Below are 22,269 nucleotides of genomic sequence, written 5' to 3' on the forward strand. Positions count from 1 at the left end.
TCTTTTGGAGAATATGACGTTGAAAAAAGACACTAAGCCAAGTATTAGTCAAAAAAGGGACACTCTGAATAATAGAAAATGTAGTTGATCGAGGTCGTCCTGTGTATGTAGTCTTAACTATTTTGCAAGTCCCTTTGCCCACAGTCCCACCCTTTCTCCATCCCCAAAGAGGTGTCTTTTCATTCTTGTAATAAAAAAATAACTAAAGGATGTCAATACGCTCCGTGACTTCCACTCGATGCATTTTCCTCGAGACGCGATTTCTTCCACGAAAATTTACCCTGCCTGCGGCACGCGATTTTCTCCTTTTTCCACGGCGCTTCCTTCCCCCTGTTTCATCCTCCCTTCCCTGACCCCTCGACCACCCCTCGAAGCGTTACGCGACACTAGATCGTGCGTCTTTCTCTGCTGTTCGGTCGTTAGTCGTCCCGCTCGCGTAGCAGGCGCCACGATGTCGAGCCAGCGTCGCGACGCTGCAAACCTTCCTGCGGCGATCGCGTTCGCGGCCGCGCTATAGAACCTTTTGCGGCGTTTCCAGCGCCGAATTCCGGAATGGAGTTCGCGAGTTACGATATATCGAGGAGAAGCTAATATAAAGAGACTGGTTTCGTGAATAGAAGACTCGCACGATTGGCGAAACGCATCGTTTATTCCAGTTGAGGATTTAATTTCCATGCCGCTTGTGCGTGGGCTATTCTCTGGCTTCGACTGCATGACTCTGGTAACAAGAATTTTTTGAGAGGGTGAAGGCAAGCAAAGAGTTAGAAGAGATCTTTAAAGTCTGTACTAGGCACTGAGTAATTTGAAACTAGAATCGAACAGGAAAGTGGTAGATCTGTTCCTTTGCTATTAAAATAGGTCCTCGATTAACAGACTTAACGCTAATTTTTTTATGCTATTTCATACTCCATTTATGAAAATTTAAGTCTTGGTCTGAACTTTTTATCTACTCTTTAGTTCAATTTATTCGTTAGAATTTTCTCAAGGTGACCACATGTTTCTGTGTCACGCTGTATACTAGAAGCTGTAATAGACAAATTAATGCGGTATGCAGGCTATTCAGAGACGGGAAACAGTTTCCAGAATCGCTGAAATACCAGAATGGTAAGCATCCCACCAAAAAATAGCAGTCGTATTCGTTGAAGCGTTCTTTTTGTCTCAGCTATCTCTCGTCTGATCCCGTTTGGTCTAGCAGGATAGAGAACAATGGGGAAATGAATCGGGAGGTCCAACGGGACTCGAAATTCGTGCAGTAAGTTTTGGAAACGCAGTCACCGATGTGGGTCGAGGGATGCCGAGTTTTTGAACGCGCGAATATATTCGGCCGATGCGCGAATTGAAAAGGGAACGGGCACGCTCGAAGGATTCGCCGAAGAGCGTCTCGATATTACCATCAGAGAAGGAATATACGGTCTCGGTTGAATAACATTATCTGTCGAAATTAGCTGCCCATGGAGAGCTCAAATTGAAGGTACCAACTATGACGTCTATGACCTTTTTCGCGTTATTGCCTGAGGACTCGAGGATTTGGAGGGCTTTATTTTACCTGAATTTTTAGTTATATTGAAAATTTAGAGATCAGCAGATCAGGCAGTAAAATAATACGAAATTCTTCAGACAGTTCCCATAATACCTAGGAGCAGTATCTACTTTTCCCTAATCAGTCAGGTATCGATCACGACCTCACTTGAACCGCAGGTAGGCGGAACTCGCAATATTCAAGCAACCGCGGCCAAAAATCGTATGTGGGCTACCGATTGGTATTCGGGTCCTCCCACTTGAAAATCGTAGGAGAAAAACAGGGTTTCCCGTACGATCGAGGAGTCAGTAGTGCTTAGGACCTCAGAAGCTCGACAACATGGTATACGAACGTGGTTCGAAACTTGTTAAGCGTATTAGTGTCGAAACAGTGTACTTTGGTGCGAAGATTTCTCGTATATCCTATAAACTGCGCGCAAATTCGTTAGTTACATGTGGTATGTTGAACTACGTCAGTGTTCAGTGATAGTGGTGTATAATACATCTTCCAAAAGGTGTCGTTGGGGTTCTGAGTACAATCACCTCATTCGATTCTAGTTACACAACTACGGAATGTGTAGAACTAGTTCCTTATTTCTTCTGTTTATATAGAGTATTCGACAACAAGTGTTAGGAATTTAAAAATGTGATTCTATATGCTAAAATAGAATGAAAATTAAGAGTGACAAAATTTGGTTTAAAGCTTCAATTCCAAATTATCAATTTTTACATATGCATCTGAAGTCTGCAGTACTCGTGAAGCGTGTCTGACTAGACTTATTCTACTGACTGGTTCTACTGAACATCGCTGCGCCAGCCCAGGCTACTCGCGTTAGTGCGCGCTGGCAGTAGAATAAGTCCCAAGTCAGACACATCTGCAGCTCTGAAACGAAGCCTCAAATACAATTTTATCATTCTTGCTTTTCCTCTTATTCTAGCACGTAGAATTACTCCACCAATTTTTTGACTCCTGTATAATCGATTAAATTGGCGAAACTTGTGGAGTCGTAGACCCAGAACCAAATGATCTTTCTCTGCACAGACAGTGTTCGCTAATACTCGAAACGTTCTAGACACCAGAGTCCTGGAACAATCTTAGACCTAGTCCTTTGCACGTTCGTTGAACACATCCCTAAAAGAAATTGCCCGTGGCCGTGTCAAGGCAACGCGTAAACAGGGGTTGTGGAGTTATTTCTGTGGGGGATGGTTGCGAAGGATTACGTAACGCGATGTAATATATCCCATTTAGTCGAAACACTTATTTTCGTTGGCAGGAGGGACACGCCTGCCAACCCATTCCCTAACAGCACGTTCCCATCGACCCGAAGCCGCTTTTCCAACGATACCCGCCCAGAGGCACGCAGATACTCCACGGACTGCGTTAAATAACACGATCCCTGACCCAAATCATTCCGAATTCTCCTTCATTTGGCGAACCTGCGATATCCTGCCGCTGGGAGAAACGGAACAGCGATAAATCGGCGGATGCCGCATTGGCGGAACCAAAACGCCACTGTTTAAACACAGTTGCTACGTTTTCGCGGGCAACTCGAAATGGGGAAAGCTTCGCTAGTTGTTCCTGGTAAATGTACAGAATGTTTCATTAGGAGGACGAAGTAAACTACCCTGAGAACTTTGCTATTTTAGCTGATGGCTTGTACACTGGGAATCGATGATTGCTCAGACAAAGCGATGGGTTCGAGCACGTCGCGAATGATTTTGTACCAATTTTTATTTAGTCGCAGTCCCGTGGAGAGTGCACTCAATTCTGAGCAATAGTTCATTTATTCTACTCTAATTTGTTCATTTCATATTTTCATCCAAATTTCTCTTCACAATCGAAAAAAATGACTACAAATTTGAAATACCCGCTGGAAATCTCGAACGATAGATCTTTTTCATCGATTTAATGACATTTAACGCAGAATTTCGACCATGGAACAATATTGCGAAATGGCAAATATCCTTTTGATACACCGTGGCGAGCCCTCCATTGGTATTCAGATCGGCAATCCAAAATCCGCGAGCGTACGTGCGAGAACACAAAGCAATTAATAAGCAAATTATCGCGGAACACCGTCGAACGTCATCGTTCGAGGGAAAGAAGTGCACGTATAGCCGACATGCGAGATTAATACTTACCTGCGGGGATAAATATTCATGAGCCCACGTGTACGTGGCGTGCAAGTTAAAGGAATAAAGCGCTGGATTTTATAGACACGTCCGACTATTCGCGGCTAGGACGTGTATGCAGGCACGAATTTCTCGGGGCTTCGGCATGCTTCTAAGAGACTGGGAGGAATATTCGGATGCAGGCTTTTTGTAGTTTGATCCTGTCGTCCTGATAAAAATGCCTCTTCTTCCCCCTCTTTCGTACCGAAGGAAAAATTCGAAGAAGTTTCTTATCTTAGGATATAGCGCGAAATATGCAGGCATTTTCAAGGCAAATAATTTGCATAGAGCGTCTCGGATAATTGCAAAATTACGGTATAAATACAGTGGTGAACGTAATTAGAGGATCACCTACATAGTAAGGTATCTAATACTAGTGTATTAACTACTTAGTAAGGTATCTAATATTGTCGCGCTAAATCCACAGTGTTCCTGCCATTCCTGATATCGAAGCGATCCCTCAGCCATTCGTGTAGCGTGTTTGCGTTCGAAATTGTTGCTTTCAGAGCCTGTTTCAATCACAAAAGTGTAAAATTACCGTAAACGCATACATGTTCCTTTTCATCTTGCGATTTTCTTTCCCAACGATAGTTCAATAAAATCTCCATATAGTATAACAAATTTGCGAGGACGGTGAACAATATTTCTGAATAGACCATATTCCCAAGAGCATTGCTCTTCGCGGTTGAGTGGAGCTCAAGTTTGTCGCTACATCACTGCCAGACGCTACACAGATTGAAGCAGTTCAGTTTGGACATGGTTCTATTCATCAAAATGCTGAATCTAACAACGAGACAGTGTCATCTGTTGGGATGCGTTGTCTCGAATTACACAGAGAAGTAACTAATAGAAATGTGAGCTACAGAGAAACCTAGATCTAAACAAAATCAAGAAGTCTGCTCTCTAAAAAGAAATGCATTTCAAATTTCAAATCCAGTGTTCTGAATACTACATATACTTTTCTTCAAAGCTGCAACTTCATCGACTATTCTAATTTCAAAACACTCCTTTGACCAAAAGATTCCACTCATACGAAGCTTAATAGAGAAACGAAAGAGGTCCATTTTTATTTAAATCACCAAGGAGGTGTAGCCCCTTGAGCTCTCTTTACCACGTCGTACCTTTTGCCGCGTCCTGTAGCCCCTCGTCAGCGAGCAGGGAGGAAAATTGCTCTGTGCAAAAAAAAAATTGCGCGGCGGTGTGCACTCGCATGGAGCCGCAGCCTCGCATTGTTTACATCCCGAGCAGCGAGGGTAACCGTCCTAATTTTCGTGGTTAATTGAGGAGGATCGTCCTTCCGTTTCTGTTGTATCGAGCACCGCGGTGGAAATTTCAACGACGGCCAAGAAATAACCTCCACGCGGCGGCTGAATATAATGAAATTATAGGACATTATGGTATCCGACAAAGAGCAGACGTCGACGACTCGATTTAATTCCCTTCCGCGGCGGCCCGCCCACGCCTCGTTAAAAATGAGCCGAGCCTAGGGGCGAGAGACGTCTATGCGGCCGCAAGTGGGTTAATTAAAATCTTTAGCCGAGAGTGTCTCTCGTCTACGCCTATTTTTTCCGATCTCTCTTCTCGCGGGATTTATCGTTGATCGTCGGAAATTAGCGCGATCGAAGGAGACAATGGCAACTCGCGGAGTTCCCGGAAACTTTATCTCGCGACGCCGTGTATTTCGAAAAAAAAAGAGAAGAGAAAAACGGAACGAAACTCTTTTTGCACCGTGGAAGTTTAAAGGAGCTCGAGTGTTTTCCAAACTTTTATAACAATGTCTTCTTTGTCTTGTCTAAACTCTCTCCGGTCACTTCGAAGGGAAATTATTGAACTTAATTGAGCACGTTTGCATTGGACTTACTTTGTCGAATAATTTACCTTTAAATTTGTATGCTTGGTGTTTAGTAAATGATATTTCGATGTAATGTTAATGATATTAATATAATTCATTTAATATAATCTAAAATGAAAAAGAAACGCCACGTCGACACGCGAAGTACAATAAAGTGCGACGTTAAACGGGTCCGCACGCACGCACATGCTCTGTACGGCCGTCGATGATAAGTTACGCTCGACTTCCGCTTCCGTTGGCCGCAGCCCGCTCGCGCGAACGGGCACCTGCTCGAATTGCATGAATTACCCTCTCAGCCAATGCATGCCAGTGTCAATAATGTCAGTGTCAGTAAAAAAAAGCCATCGCGATTGGCAAATTTATTTCCCACTTTTTCGCCGCCCTGTTTTAGTTGAATTTTTGTTTTCATTGCAAATCAAAAAGGGCGGGACAATCGATAGCTATTATATTTCATCCAACGACACTGTTTCTGGATTTATTATGTGAAGGCTGTCGCAATGCACGCGTCTTTGTGAAACTAAAGGAAAAAAAAAGAGAATTGGAAGGTATCTCCACGGATCCTTTTCACATAGGTAAGCCAATACGGCTTTGCCAACTTCTGCGCCTACGAGACATAATAGCAAGTGGTTCAAGTGGACTGCAGAAGTGGAATTGGTGTCGTCTTTTGTTCTCGCCGAATCAGCATCAACCTCTTTTTCTTGGCATTCTTAGAAATCAATACGTGCTTCCCTAAGTTGCTAATACCACAGCAGACCTACACGCCGTGTTATTCCATCGCTCGTGCAAATTACATTTCCCATTTCTCCTTCTTTTTTTAGATTGCACATGCAATTTAAACGAGTCGCCATTCTTCTCAATCGGACGAGTGAAAATAATTGCATGCGCGTCTCTTTTATGGATTGCGACACGAATCTCTTCTATATTTCGTCTCTATGTATGTACTGTGTACGTGCATCGTCCCTCTTCATACTTAGCAATGCCAGCACGCAAACTTCGAACGTGCCTAATCGTATAACGCGTAGAGGAGCGACTGTACAGGCGCTAAGAGGCATGTCTACTCTGAAAGTGTCAAGGGAGAAGGGTATATAGATGCAGGGCCCGGTGAAAAAAAGAAAACATTCAAATCATGTATTTAAGAAACGTTGTTTATATATTGTCACAATGTACAGTAGGATTTTGGAGGTTCAGAGTCGCCAATGTGCACGCGGAGCATAATACAAATCTCCTGTGTCGAGGTTCCTCGTGATTGAAAATCGAAACTCTGGGAACTTTATCTCGTATCGATTCAGACGAGTTTCTTTACTGAGAGAAAAATAGAATAAAAATTCCAAACTTAATACGTTCACAGTCATCTGACACTTTAAAGGATCATTTTTCTCAGATTTTCATAGAATTTTCTGGATATTTTTTATCTAATAATTTTATTGATGGCCCGTGAACGTGTTAATTGAAGGTAATTTAAGATACCGATAAGAGATGGCGTACGTTTCCGGGGAAAAACCGAAGAATGAATCGGTACGAGATAAGCGTTTGCCAAACGCTTACCAGCCGAATGAATAATTTATCGCGCCGAAAGGGAGAAATCGGGATAGCCATAGGAGCTCGAAGAACGCCAGAGAAATATGGAAATTACTTGGTCGTTTCGACGCGGCGCATTAAATCACAGGAGGAACTTCGAATGAAAATTGCATCGTGACCGGCACCGAACATGCTTGCGCCGGATCGATCGTTGCAACTCGAAGTAACACTTCGACCATGCATCGGTAAAGGTGAACAAACCCTACACCGTGTTTCGACACGAGACATCCGCGCCACATAACCTACTCTACGCTCTAAGCCGCGATTTTTAGAATTTCTCGCGCACAACTTCACCTACATTTTCAAGTTATCGAATCCGCAAAAAAAGGGCTGACAAGATCTAAGCGATTTGAAGAAAGAATGAAAATGCGTCTCGACAGTTTATTCTATTAGGATTTCTATTAGGTATGAAATATCTCGCACAGAAGACGCTCGTATCGCGCTCGACTGGATCGCAACATGGCCGTGTTCGGTTGCAAGGAATGAACGTTTCGTTTCGGCTCACTCACCAGATATTGCTTGCAATGTTTTTTATGCTTAACGGTGCAGCGTTTCTTCTTCTTGGAGGCGGCGTTGGTGAAACCGTTTCCGGGCTTTTCTTTGTGAGGCGTCGACAAGTTCCCCTTGTTCGCGGGCATCGCCGTGTTTCCCCGATCCACGGAAACTGGGTCGTCGTCGGCGACGTTCCTCTACCTGTCTAACCGCCACCGAGACAGATGCACCTTTCGGTCCAGCGACGAAAGTGATTGATAACGCTAGAAACTTCTCTCTTCCCCGTATATACGATACACACGTGAGCGACAGTACATGTGTAACCTATAGCCACTGGATATGCGCAAGGACACTGGACTACCCTGAGCTGATTATTCGAGGCCACGCCTCCTGTCTTCCGACCTTCTCCGCTTGACTACCGCCCCTTTCGAATTTTAAAACTCCCTCCTACATTTCGTGCTTCTCTTCTTAACACTTATCGATTGATTACTCTATTATTATACTTACATACATTGGGGATCGGTGCTGCAAGGTACTCGAAAACTAATACACAAGTTATTCAAGCTGCTGTTATTTCGAACATGTGAAAACTTACTTTTGGAAGACCTAATCTACTTTTTAGTTCTTCTCTTTCACGATAATTTTTAACTTAAGTGTTGTTATACAATTTAAAGGAGGAGAGAAACACTGGAGAAAAAATTGAAGGGTACTTTCTTTGGAGAACCAAAAAAAGACTCGGCCCTGAGATTCATTAGCGCCACTGCGGAAATTTGTTCAACTATTCTGTGCATTACGAGCGCTCTTTTAAATTGAAATAAAAGGGTTAGGTATTTTCCGTAGTAAACGCAGATTAAGTTCCGCTTCCGGTACCAATATTTGGATAAAGCTACATAAATTTCAATTTAGAATCACATTTATTAGTAAGAGTGAAGATCTTAGCTGGATCTGAAGATCTGAAGCTTCAAGTGACTGATCTAAACAGTTTAGGTACTATTTTTTGTTAATTCGTGTAAAAATGATCGCAGTAAAAGAGTTAAAACGTATCGAATACCTACTTATACTCTTTTTCGTACTTCCAATCATGCTTAATCAACCTCATTTTTAAAAATTCGAATGATATTCAGAACATGTATTAAAAATTCACTAGAATGCAAAAAACTGTGAGTACATAACCAAAAAGTGAGTTTCAAAAATTAAATAAAGAATCGTTTAGGACCTCGCGCGAGTAATTATGTAATTAATGGTTAATCCGTTACGAAATAGCGTCTGTTACCATCCGAGACTACTCAAGATTTTTGTAGCTTCATCTGTGCCTCGTAAGATGGCGTCGAAACGCCGTTCACGAGCCAGAGGGAAGAAGAAAGAAAGTGGCTGCAGGACGGAGACAACGGAAATAAGTTGACCCGTGTCTCCGCGGTCGAGAGCGCGCTCGTTCTGCTCGAAACGTCCGAGCACGAAAACGTTACGTTGTTGGTTCCGTCGTAAATTGAGTTACGTCTCTGTTGTACAGCTCGGGACGGTTGCGTCGCGTACTGGACCTTCGCGCGTGTGTTAGTATGTGTGTGTCAATGGCTCGTTATTAAACGGTGCAGTTCGGCCTGATACATCAGAAGATAAATTATGATGGTCTGATCGCGGTTCCAACATGACCGTGGATTTCGCCGACTACTTTTGGGTGAGTGTCTTTCCAGCTTTTATCCAACGAATGTCATCCTCGTCGAGTTTAGGTTATGTATGCCGAAGAAAAGTCCTCCACCTTCTCTCCTCCTTGCTTCTGACCTAAACGACGCGTAATTCTTCGCTTGCATCCCGTGATCGTCCCTATACGTCACGCTACGGCTACGTTTTCTCCAGTGTAAATCAACGGCATTCCTCCTCAATGAAATGAAATGCCCTCTCTCCTTCTTGCACCTTATCGTTCGTCGTCTTCTATTTCCCCTTTCTCACCGTCGGTTACGCGGGGAACACCTTCTCTTCCTCTCTTTTTTACCGTGCATTACGCGGGACATACTCGTCTTTGCTTTTCTCGTGAATGCAAGGTTACGCGTCCACTTCTCCCTGTCACTTCATCGCCGTGTCTTATCTACGAGCCACCGTAGAGATGCACCCAAGCGCGAAGGAACGCGTACTCGACGCACGTTGACATGTGCAGCGCGTTTCCCCTGTGTGTTTTTATGTCTTAAGTGCAGGAGGAAATAGGCCCATTGTTGGTGTTAATAAGGGGACGCCTACGCACATTTCGAAAGAATTTTCAATTTCATTTGCGTAGTTTTTTTTTAGTAAAGAAAGCAGTATTTAAAGAGACAATGTATGAAAGCTATTAATATTGTTACTGTGGTCATTTTTTAATCCTTTCCAATCTAAGAATTTAGATTTTGACAACATCGAATTTGAAGTTTTTATTTTAATGTTATTAGAATGATTTTTTTGGGAGACTCACTAGGTATTCTTCGTGACAAAGGCACCAAGCAGATAAGATAGCTGCAACTTCCTTTCATTTCCTCCTAAAATTTTATCTGTTATAGATTATTGCAGACAGGATATTTGCAGCCAGTTGATGTTCAGAATATTTGAATGAAGCTTATTTAATATTTTTAAAACTTAAAAAGATAGAAAAGTAGTATTGATATTTTTTTTTTACTGATCTATTAACTACAAGCTCTATTTCATATTGAGAATGATGTATATTATTTTTACTCTCTAAAGTACTTCTTGATTTTTATTAATAAAATTTATAACAAAAATTAAGCGTTGGGTCATGGGTGGCAAGTAACACGTACAATAGGATGACAAGAGTAATAATATGTAATGACAGCTTATTGTGCCGATGTCACTCAAGAGTCCTACTCTGTGAGCTTGCAGCATGATCAGGGTTCAAGTGTTAAATGACTAAGTGATCTTAAGTAGAGTTTGACTATGTCTCTTTTAGTAGTAATATTCTAATTGTAAATGATGTTTTTTTTACTCTGTAGTAGAAAATCTTCCTAGAAATTTTTTTCTTAGAAAATTATAAAGCTAAAAATCTGTTTGAGAGATGAAGAATTAAATATAGAAAGTGGAACTTTATTTCATTATTCTTAGAATGTATTTTTTATAATTTAAGGGCGAAAAGAATAATGGATTTGACGTGTTATACCATAACATGAAGCATGGTGTAGTCGCAAGTAAGGAGTTGGCTGAGTTTTTAAAAGAACGATCAGCCATAGAGGAAAATAATTATAAGCTCCTAAGCAAGGTAGCTAAGCAAGCTGGTAGCAGCAGTGGTTCACAAGGAACATTTGCACCAGTTTGGGCTGCTCTAAGAGGTGCAGCAGAAAAGCTTGCAGGCTTGCACTTGCAGATGGCCCAGAGGGTCACTGAACTAATAAAAGATGTATCAAAGTATGCAGATGAATTGCACAAGAAACACAAGGCTGTACGTAATATATGTTTTTATTTTAAGTGAAAAACTTTTCTATTTTTTAATCAATTTTTAAGGATATAAATATTTCTCTATTTGCTACAATTATTACAACTTTCACATTCTGTTATGAATCATTTTATATATTTCATACCTTATCAGTATCCGCCCACAGTTGGTCATTAGGTTCTCTCAGACAGTAAGGTCTGCAAAGAAATAAAGATAATAAATATCAAATTAATATAACAAGTAATTAATTGAACTATCTAATTAGTCAATGTATTATTTTATGATTTGATTGTAATTTGTTATGAGAGAAAATGATAATTATCAATTAAAAAACTATATAATATATTTAGGTAAAAGAGGAAGAATCATCCACTTTAGAAGTTGTACAAAGTATACAAAATATAACTGTGTCTTTGAACAAGGCAAGAGATATGCGTATGCAAAGAGGTCTTGAATGGGAAAAATTGAAAAAAGATAATGCCAGTCAGAAAGAATTGGAAAAGGCTGAAATAAAGTTTAAAAAAGCACAGGATGAATATAAAATTTTAGTTGACAAATATATGGTCATAAGGAACGATTTTCAAACCAAAATGACTCAGGCATGCAGGGTATTTATCTTACTTATGTATTTTATACTAAAATCTCCTAAGAATTGGATATAATATTAACAAAGTTGTTTTTCTTTTAATTGCTAAGCGGTTTCAAGATGTAGAGGAGACACATTTGAAACACATGAAAGAATTTTTAAATATCTATGCAGATGTCTTGCAGACAAATCATGAACAAGTTGGTCAAGTTCATATTGATTTCAAACGCCAATGTTTAGACATGACAGTGGACAAATTATTAGAGCAATTTGTTCAAAGCAAATACACAGGTTTTGAGAAGCCAGGTAAAGAATTTTATAATGCATAAATTGACATATAACAGTTTCTGTATCATCTCTATAAATTAGGTACAATTGAATATGAAGAAGTCATGACAGGTTTAGCAGATATGACCAGTCATTCGCAAACAGAGAGCAATGTTGAGACACCTAAGGAAACATCAAAAGGAGCCAATGGAGAAACAGGAGTTGCTGGTAACACTCACAGTTCAAAAAAAGATCAGGGATTAAAAGGGGAGGGTTGTCAGGTGGTTGAGGAAAAGGGGAGGGTGCAAGAAAAAGAAAACGAAAGACTGAATGAAAGGGACAGAGAACTGTCACATGCACAAGCCACCAAGGCTTCCCGCCGTACTACCTCGCTACTCAACCTGTTCATGTCCAACTCCCAGGGTAGGTTTTGTTTTTAAAATTGAATAGAATTTAAAAGATTTTATTCTATTTTAATTGCGATAGTTTTGTATCTACTTTGACATAATGCACAACTTATTATTATGGTATCATTTAAAAACATAAATTTATTGAAAAGTATATGAATTTCAGAATGCATAGATTGGATGCATTAAGTCTTGGTAGATATATATTCTGATTTCTGTTTATCACAGCAGTATTATTTTACCGTTCACATATGTACACTTATTCAACTTATTTTTTAGCATTTGATCACAGATTTATTAATATAGGCATATGCAAAACAATTTTATTGACTTAATGCTTATGTGGTTGTGTTACAATGCTTGTGCGTTACAATCTAACAATAGGTGGAGGATGACATTATAAATTATTATGTATTCCAGGGGGTTTAATATATTCTTTTTGTTTTAAAATAAATGATTGAAATTCTAAATTTTTTATAGCCAGGGAAGGAATATAGTAGACTCCATTGTAAGAAAAAATGATTGTCTTTTACATTTTCTTTGTTACAAGTTTTAACACACTTTGATGTTTAGATAGCACTGCACATATATATGATTAACATAATATACTTTATATGGATTAGTGTTTAAAAAAAATTTACACCCCTCTGGAGTGCTGTTCAATGCCACTGAAAGTGCAAACTGTAATAAAATTACAATAGTCATAAGTAACACATAAAATAGCAAGATGAAGAAAAAAGGGCCATTTGGAGGCACAAATTATTCAAAGATATGAGCAATGAGTGTTGTTTCAGACAAACAGAAGCAAGCAGGGTCTGGTTCGGCACCTGCAACTCCTCAGGGGAACAACCTGCCTCCTGCTGTTCCACCTCCCAGCATCTCCAGGAACCCTCTCAGAGGATCTAAATGTAACTGCTTACATTGTGATTACCTGTACCCTTGCCACATCCATTACACACACTTTAGAAATAATTTTTTAGACTACCGGTTACATGGTATTATTATACACAACATACAACAGAGTTTTTAAAGATACTGCTTTTTTCTTAGTAGTTAGATGAAACTGATTAAGGTGAGGGTATATCATTAGACAATTGCTACAGCTTCCTGTAATATCTTATTTCCAGATTTTTATCTAAAATTTTCTTAAGAAATATGAATACCTATCAAAGTTAATAGACTATTTAATCATTGCCAACAGTGTCTAATTGGTGGTCTTTTCATAAATGATGCAAACTCTTTTTATCGTACTTATTCAAATAATTTTGCTTTCTATATAAATAAAATGAAGTCACTTGTAACAGAAATATTTAGTATTTTCTGCTTTGAATTAATTGATTAAGATATTATTGATAAAAGTATCACTGTAAATTGAAAAACATTTCTCTATATTTTACATGACCATCTTTAATTGAGTACTCCTTTTACACACCTTTATCTTTGTCTTGCTCTATTGGTTATTTTCTATCTATGGTACTTAGTAACAGTTACATTACTATATTTTTTGACATAATCTTTTATGATCATACAGGATATGTGGTTAAATAAAATATCTGGTGACTTACAGTGGTAACCCGTATTATGGTTCCTCCACTCTGCACTCTTTTAGATCAGCAGTGTACGTATACTAACATTGTTCAAGCACATTAAATTAATGTTACATGCATAGAATCACATTGTAAGATGATTAATGACTTGACGCTAATTCGGATACAATTAGAAAAAATATTTATGTAACATTGATTTATTTTTAGCTTTTAAAGCACATTTAAAATATTTCTTCGCTTTAACTTACATTGTACCGTATTAAGGCGTTTCAGAAAGGTATGTTAGTTGTCAGTTCCCAGCAGATTCTATATTAGAGGGAAGAAATATTTTTTTGTTTCTGACTAACACAAAAATGAGCTTGCTTAGATAATAGGCTGTAGTTATAGGATTATATGGTAACTAACAAACAATTTAACATTTCTCATAAATTACTTATAAATTGTTTTTCTAACAATCTATTGTGTAAACATATATCAAGGGGTTTTTCTACCAACATGACTCACTGTAAAATTTTATATGTTTATTATATTATTCCCATACAATGAAAAATGTATCATCAGTTCAATTCAGTGTTAGATTTAAGAAACGTATTTTAGAAAGTTTCTGAAATTTCATTTATTAATGCTGAATGGTGAACAGTCCTTTTGTAAGAATGCCTGTGACTAAAATTCAAGTGGTACATTAATTATGATATAATTTTTGAAACTTTCTGCTGTGCTCCTACTAAATAATTGTCCACATAAAATCAGTTAAATAAAGGGAGTTGGACTTGAATAATGTTGAAATACAAATGTGGGGTTGGCTACTGACGGAGCCTCAGGTGAGCCACTTTTATGAGTCTATTAATGCATGGCTCACTTGTACTTGTATTTATTTTCCAAGTGCAGATAATCCTTTGTGATAGCGTAATGTGATTCTGCAAGCAGCCCTTTTATTTATTAGCCATGTTATTGTTGGAAGTAGCTATTGTAAATGTTCTTATTGTATCATGACTATTTTTTCTAATTACCTGAATATTTCTAAACACAGTATCTCAAACGATTTGGTCTCAGTTCAAAGTTCAAAGATTATGAAATCAATATAACTTTTACTTTATTCACACTATGCATGTCAATAGTATCCTTGCTTGCAGAACATGTGTACTGTATGCTCTACAATTCATAGAGATATATTACATAAAGATTGCGCAACCTCGTATCGTTGTATTGTCTTGAAGATCGTACTTCACGGTAATTGTAGGATGTATAATTGTTAGAAAAACAATTTAAGATGAAACTGAACTTTTACAGATCTATATAGGATTTTAATGGTGATGGTGCATATGGGTTTTCTTATACTTCTGCTAATGTAACGTGCTACCTTTGCTATTATCTGTTAGTCCCAATCTATTGTTATTGTCCAATGTAACGTAGGCTTGAGAGCATATTTAGCATTTTTGTAGAATGCTGATATGTGTTTCTGCCTAAAAAAAAATTGTTCTTTCAAGTATCCTAGTTATATTTATATAATTTCCAATATAGGAAGACGTAGTTTCAAGGAAAATACAAATTTGATTGATTCCGAAATTCATGTCAGCATAATTAGAGAATGTTATGATTAGAAAGCTCATAAAGAATGCATCTGCTAATTGTTGAGCTAGTGATGATTTTTTTTATTCCATCGTAGAAATTACTTAATCACGTTGCGCTACGCCTTAAACACTTGGAAAGTAAATTAATTTCCATCTACCATAAGATTACAAGTTTATCTTACTTTTTATATAATATATACTTTCAGTACAAGTATTTTAGCATCATAAATGCAGTTTTTGCTTCTTAGTCTTAGTTTGTAGTTATTATATCATCTAATTCATAAGACTAAATCTTTTTAAGATACCTCTTTAATTAAATAGACTGATAAAACTTGTTTTCTAAATAAATTAAGCTTGTGTAAGTACAGTTCTACTGTAAAAAAGAATTTATTTTTTAATATTCAGAATGATATTTATAGTGTCATTTTTATTCTTTTGCATTTACATAGAAGAACGTTAATTTTATCAATTTCAATAGGAGACTTATAAATAACATATTGTATGTCTCCTGGAAAAACTTTTGAACCTAATATTGAGACTAATTATAAAAATTAAGAACAGTTTTTATTTTCTATATACCATGTGTCCACAACCAACAGGGTTTCTTCGCAGCAGGAGAGAAAAGAGAAAGGAAAAGAAAGCAAAAAAGAAGAAGGATATCGTGGAAACAAGCAGCAACAAAGAAGAAAAGTCTGACCTGTCAGTATATGCATGTTCAGCAGATCTAGTGCACTTAAGATCAACTCCACAACCAAATTATAAAAAACAGAGTTGCTTCATAAAAATCTGGATCAAACATTCATGATATAAAAAATCATTCAAATAGAAACTTGGTTGCAGAGCTGATCCTGTATACTTTCGAATCTTTCACTGTCATTAGCACTTTACATATATAAAATGCACTGGGCCTGCTGGAACACATGAATGAGCATCCTACTGAACTTTATTCATTTTGCAACAGGGAGGACAAGGAGGACAGCAGAAAGTCTGAAACACCGACACCAGAAGTAGACGAGGATGGCTTCTGTATCAGACCAAAAACGGATCCATGGGAAAACGAGAAGGGTTTTTATTCCAGCTCGGACACTGATTCCGAGGATGAGAGGGAGAGAAAGATCAGGGTAGAAATAAAGCCTTTAAGCAATGGCGGAGCACCTATGAGTGCCAGCGTAGATGAACTGAGGGCGACGGTGGAGAATTTATCGTTATCTCCTGCACCGACGGTACATTCCACTGCTCTTCGTCATTTCTGATTCATAGGCTGCTACCATAATCTCGCTTTGCCTTTAACAGGGACGCAGAGGATCGAATACCGATTCCGATCATCACATGAAAAGGTCTCAGTCAGTGTCACAGCAATTAGGAGGTAAGCCAAGCTCAGATTTACTTGGCCTAAACTTGTTCAATCCTAGCAGTACGCCATCGAGCGCCTCGACGCCGACTGGTAGTCATCCGTATGCGCCATTGCAAAGTCCTCCGCCATTGTCTTCGTCACCGACGCCTCAACCACAGCCGCCACAATCCGCACCACCTACACATCCTCATTCACGATTCCCTGGTGAGTCTAAAAAGTCACTTAGCTGCACTTTCAGCTCACCAGGACGCTTTTTGTGTCTCCTGACAAATTTTGTGTCGTCAGAGGTCATCGATATAAACAGGAGATTTACGTGTTATTGTCTCCTCTAGATGGAGATTTGTTTTCGGAAGTGGGAGACATCACTCCGGCCTTACCTCCCAAGCAATCCGCATCTTCCACTCCGACAGGATCCATTATCATTCCCAGACCGCCGTCTCGAAGGGGGGAAGGTCCTTCGCCACGAGGTAGAATGTCACCAGCAACGATATCAAGGGCTGATAGCGTGGCGAGTTTAGAGTTCCGCACAGCTGGTGTGGGAGTTGGTTCTTCCAGAGGTCCTTCTCCGCTCACTATTGGTCTCGCGGATACCATTCCCTTAGCGGTGGCCTTCCACGAAATTGTACACTCTTACTTTAGGGGCACCGATGAAACAAGATGTCAAGTGAAGCTCAGCGGCGACATGATGTTGTCGTTTCCAGCAGGTATCGTCGCTGTTTTAGCGAATAATCCCAGCCCTGCGAAGCTTACGTTTCGTGTAAGAAACAGCAACAGATTGGAAAAGTTATTTCCTAATAATCAGTTGGTCAGCATGTAAGTACTTTACGCGTCCATCAGGTGAAGCAATAATTCAACAGATGTTAATGTTCAGCCAACAGGTCTTGACTACTGTTTATCAGTTTTATTGCTTCATCTTGTAAAGGCGATTTGTCATAGAGAATTTCAAAGAAAGATTTGATCTTACATAGGGACGTGACGCAAACAACCGTCGACAGTACAATCTTCGAATTCAACATGAGTGCCTTAACTACATTGTTACGCAAACAGGCTGAACAGAATCCCTCGGCTTCGTATTTCAATGTCGACATACTCAAATATCAAATCAAGTGTAAAGAAGGCGCGGGCTCTTGTCCGTTCCAGTTAGTAGCATATTGGAAGTGCGAAACGACTCATACTGATCTTAAGGTACTTTCCCACAGATCAGTGATACCAATATGAAGTCTAACATTACATTCGTCATTATTAAATACGAAACTTGTATGTTTATCAGATTGATTATAAATATAACAGTCGCGCCATGGCTTCTCCGAGTCCCCTGTTGAACCTGAACGTGGCGGCGCCCATAGACGGAGGCTTTAAATCCCTAAATAGTAAGCCTCAAGCTCAGTGGTTACCAGACACAAATCGAGTACTGTGGAAATTTACGGAATTGTCACAGCATAGTGAAGGTAACGGAGTGGGCTCTTTGAAGGCACGTGTCGAGCTTGGACATGGGCCAGGGAGTCAAGGGACGATATTCACCCAATTCAATTGCGAAGGGACCACATTGTCCGGAGTTGAATTTGAGCTCATAGGGGCGGGTTATAGATTAAGTTTAGTAAAACGCAGATTTGTATCTGGTAAGTGACATATTTTTATTCCCTAAATCGATTTCTAGTTTTTTAAAATTCTATAGCTCTTTTGGTAAGATACTTTGACTTCGATGACGCACTTGCGATTAGTAAACTATTTTTAGGAAAGTATATATGCGATGGAGATTCCGATTCGAGAAGCAGATACGCTGTGCCGCCATCCAATGTAGATTGACGACTTCCAGAATGGGCGCCTCAGTGGGAGAGTTTGCCCATTTAATATTGGTACTTTGCTTGTTCATTCACTGCCCATACCACGATTAAGGTCCGTTCAAAATACGAAATTTGCGTGGGAAAACCTGTTGGATACCAAAGTGAGCGTGCGATTCAATAACGGTTGTCCAGTAGACAAATAATTTGTACAGAAGCCATCTATGGCTGCGCGATTTCATAGTAGCAGAATATGAGATTTCGTTAATTCGTTTCGACGAATAAACGATGGCGGATATAATATACATATTGTATGATGTAGGCGAGGAGAACTCTGAAGAGGAAATATCGCGAACGTTAGTTGGACTTCGTAATTCACTCGCTACCTGATGAAAAACGGCGTTCTATAATGTGTTTTATAACTTGTATATTTTTCAATTTTTCTATATATGTCCTCGATTAGATTGTACTATTTTTAGTAAAGTTTGTACATGATGATACGATGGAAATATGAACGAGGAAAACAATAGGCGGTTTCTTCGCATAAAGTCTTTGGTGTCCAGCATAATTTTCGCCACGATAATTCTCTCGCCATATTATTGCGTCTATATAATCAAAATACGTTACATTTTTTACGTGAAAAAGAAAAAGAAAGGAAACGAACACTTTAACAAAAAAAAGAACAAAAAAACAGACAGTACAACGTCTTAATCTATTGTTATATCTTCTGTTGTTTTAATATAGTTATTATATTAGTACTGTATAATGGTTAAGGATTTTGCAAAGAAGAAGAGAAAAAAAATGTAAAGAATCTGTAATGCCAATTCATTAGTTATGTACATTAGCATTTATATTTTCCACGAAGGGGTTGATTACTTGTAAATCGTTCATGTAGTCCTACTCCAATCAGTTTCTTCTTACGCATAAACTTGTGCGAACATTGAAAACTAATAGTAAAAAATACCGCAGAAAGTTGTATTGTTTTGTGATAATTCGTTGAAAATTCTTTACGCAACAACTTCTGTGTATATCCTTGTAAAGTAAATCAAATGCATAGTTTTGCTTGCTATAAAGTCGAGAGGGTAGCGAGAGCGAACTATCGACCGCAAAACTTTTCGCATCGAAGAGAAATGTTTAAAAACGAAATTTTTAGCGTTGCATAACGATCGCAGGAAAATATTCGTGCGGTCCACGATGATTAGTTCCGCGAATTTTGCAATGTCTTCTAAAGATAGCGAGCTAACACGCCGCGATAATACTATTACTGTAATGATTGTTTCATCGTTTTCACGACCGCTAAAATAATCCAGTATTTCTTCTACATTTAACTTAGAGAGTAAACTCGATCCGCTCATAACAAAACCTGCTATTTCGAGATGGTTAACACACGAGTCTTCTAATCTTATAAATGGAGAATCGAATATATTCTATACATCGTTAATTTTCTGTCTATCTGTCTCTCTGTTTATTTTCTTAGTGTTCATTGTTACAAACTACCTTTACGAGAATCGAACGCTAGACATACAGGCCAATTCATTCTCAACTTGCATGTACATACATACGTCCGTGTGTGTATATGTATATGTGTATATATGACGAAGTAATAACTCTAAGAATAAGTCTGAAAACGAAACTCGATTACCTATATGTATAATGTATATGATAGTCCAGCACACACGATGCTTCCTTCCGCGCAGATTTAGATATCGGCAACAAGTCGACAACACACCGTACATATTCGTGCATAGTTGGACATCGATCTTTTTCTTTTCATTTAAAAGTTTATTTTATTAACGACAAATCATACCTATGGATTTTTTTATGAAAAATAGATTTCCAATATTCTCTTTCGAACTCGTTATTAGGCGTTTTAATAAAACTCGGACGTTTTTTTTTTAAATTTTATAATGAACGTAGTATTAATTTCTTTTTATATAAATTGATATAATATAGTGATAACTTCTTTTAAATATAACATTTATCTGTACACGAGTACTTGCGGTACTTGTTGCGAGGTATTCAATTGTTACCTGGCTCTAAAAGTGCGTTATGCTTATTATTAGTTACATGTACGAACAACTCGTAGAGAGGTACAAACTGCTGTAGTAGGCTCGAACTCTATTGACCACTCAATGCCACTTTTTTCCCCTCTGTGAACCGCATGACAAATAATACTTCTGTTTCTAGACTTCTGTAGTCTAAACAGGATCATATGATTGTTCAAGATTATGTCTCAAAAAGTCACAATTTTATACCATGTTCTGTTTAAGAGATGAAGATTGCATGTTGTTGAGCAGTCAGATGATTTTGCCCAAATTATTCTATAATTCTTATGACACAACACTTCTTGTTTTATGTTACTAGGAAAGTAACTTTTATTTTTATAACATTATATGAATTAGACTTTTATCTATGTTCCTCGGTTACTATTTACTCTTTGTATTTTATAATAGTAAAGGTAGGAGCATAGGGTTCCAGTGGCTTTGAGCGGCCAACTGACTTTGCGTGTGCAATAGCGACTCAGCTAGTGCGACGAGGAGCACGAGGAGAATTATTTCTGTAGCGATCATTCGTCTCAAATGTATCATATATATAATTTTACATTTTAAGAAACTGTTGTCATTCAGCGTTCCTGCGATGCTCCGCGACTATTTTATGAATTTTACTACTTTTCTTTTTTATTATTATACACTCTCGTAAGATAAGACGAGACGAAGGTCTACGAAGAGCAATACGAAACCATTTAAACGATACTAAAACGAAATTGGTGACCACTCCATTTCGGTTGTTAGCGAGTCATTCGTTTGAGAAATAACTGACAAAATATAAATGTTTTCTTTTTTAATCTTCATATTTGTATATGTCTTTTATGCTAGGCGAAGTTTGAAACAGACTTTTTATTGATACAGTTCGTTGAGTAGAAGTTTCGAGGTCTATCTTTGGTAAACGTGCGCGAGATAAATAATTAAAATGATAAAAAGAAAGAGGGAAAAGCATGGTACCGGTTACTATGGAGTGGTTCCTGGGGGAAAAAATCGACTGAACTCTCCTGTGATACGCAGATGTCACTATAATTTCGTAATAAACGTTTGTAACGAAACATAATGATAATATTAATGATCCGCGTTCAATCTTTCTTCCTGACTGATCCTACGAAGATCAAGGGCGCGAGAAGCGGTTCGCCCACCATCGAGTGTTTTTATCGACGATAGAGTGACCGATTGATTGATCGAGAGTGCGTTTTTGATTCCTATGCGTACAATAAATACGCCAATAATGGGCATACAGACTTATGCGATTCGCTTTTTACGTGTGTATAATTGCTATAACGAAAAAAAAAACGGAAATTGTTTACGTATAATAGAGACAGGTGTATATGCTCACATCGACACACAACATAGACACATACACGTACAATTTTTTGTGGGAGGACGTGCGTATTTTGTGTCCGACGAAATTGACACGATTATATAAAAAGCAAAAGCAGTCGTGTGTACGGGGCTTAAAATCACGCGAGGAACGATGCATTGAACAGCCGGAGATCGCAATGCAATCGCCTATTATACATATTGAATTCTTATACATAGTATAAATATGATGAAATACGAAGGAAATAAATTAAAATTACGATAATACATGTTACACGATACATAGGATGGTTATGTAAACCTGTTGACATGTAATGTCTATGTTCTAATAAAGATTAGGATATTTTATATAAATAACAGTTCTGTT

General features: G+C 38.5%; 2 protein-coding genes across 10 annotated transcripts in view; one reads left to right on the top strand and one right to left on the bottom strand.

Moving 5' to 3' along the window:
• LOC143185460 (uncharacterized) overlaps nt 1-8,478 on the bottom strand; it is a 49,061-nt gene extending 40,583 nt beyond the window's left edge. The window contains exons 1-2 of one of the 2 annotated variants that reach the window (XM_076388482.1): nt 8,120-8,478; nt 7,630-8,036 (exon numbers count right to left, since the gene is read on the bottom strand). In XM_076388482.1, coding sequence (XP_076244597.1) covers nt 7,630-7,758 — 129 coding nt within the window. In that variant the 5' untranslated portion in view covers nt 7,759-8,036; nt 8,120-8,478. The remainder of the gene's footprint in view (nt 1-7,629; nt 8,037-8,119) is intronic. The other variant, XM_076388483.1, reaches the window with a different exon arrangement.
• Nucleotides 8,479-8,935: 457 nt separating this feature from the next.
• LOC143185458 (F-BAR domain only protein 2) lies at nt 8,936-18,628 on the top strand. 8 transcript variants are annotated; one of them, XM_076388476.1, is made up of 15 exons: nt 8,936-9,287; nt 10,716-11,027; nt 11,372-11,629; nt 11,718-11,913; nt 11,977-12,297; nt 13,076-13,189; nt 13,849-13,899; nt 15,999-16,098; nt 16,361-16,622; nt 16,693-16,742; nt 16,815-16,957; nt 17,086-17,566; nt 17,722-17,938; nt 18,024-18,372; nt 18,489-18,628. In XM_076388476.1, exons 1-15 carry the CDS (start codon nt 9,258-9,260, stop codon nt 18,557-18,559), a joined length of 2,955 nt encoding a protein of 984 aa, XP_076244591.1. In that variant the 5' UTR covers nt 8,936-9,257; the 3' UTR covers nt 18,560-18,628. The 8 variants fall into 8 exon arrangements, with proteins under 8 accessions (XP_076244591.1, XP_076244589.1, XP_076244592.1 ...); XM_076388474.1 differs by having other exon boundaries at nt 16,693-16,957; XM_076388477.1 differs by lacking the exon at nt 16,815-16,957 and having other exon boundaries at nt 16,693-16,765.
• Nucleotides 18,629-22,269: the final 3,641 nt, after the last annotated feature.

Source organism: Calliopsis andreniformis, chromosome 12, assembly GCF_051401765.1.
Source record: "Calliopsis andreniformis isolate RMS-2024a chromosome 12, iyCalAndr_principal, whole genome shotgun sequence".
In the NCBI taxonomy this organism is placed as follows: domain Eukaryota; kingdom Metazoa; phylum Arthropoda; class Insecta; order Hymenoptera; family Andrenidae; genus Calliopsis; species Calliopsis andreniformis.

Bases quoted from the DNA above. Each gene is read 5' to 3' on its own strand.
- LOC143185458 (XM_076388474.1), top strand. From the start codon at position 9,258: ATGACCGTGGATTTCGCCGACTACTTTTGG. The intron at 13,190-13,848 runs GTAACTGCTTAC...GGTGACTTACAG, and splicing joins CCCTCTCAGAGGATCTAAAT to TGGTAACCCGTATTATGGTT. The intron at 18,373-18,488 runs GTAAGTGACATA...AACTATTTTTAG, and splicing joins AAAACGCAGATTTGTATCTG to GAAAGTATATATGCGATGGA.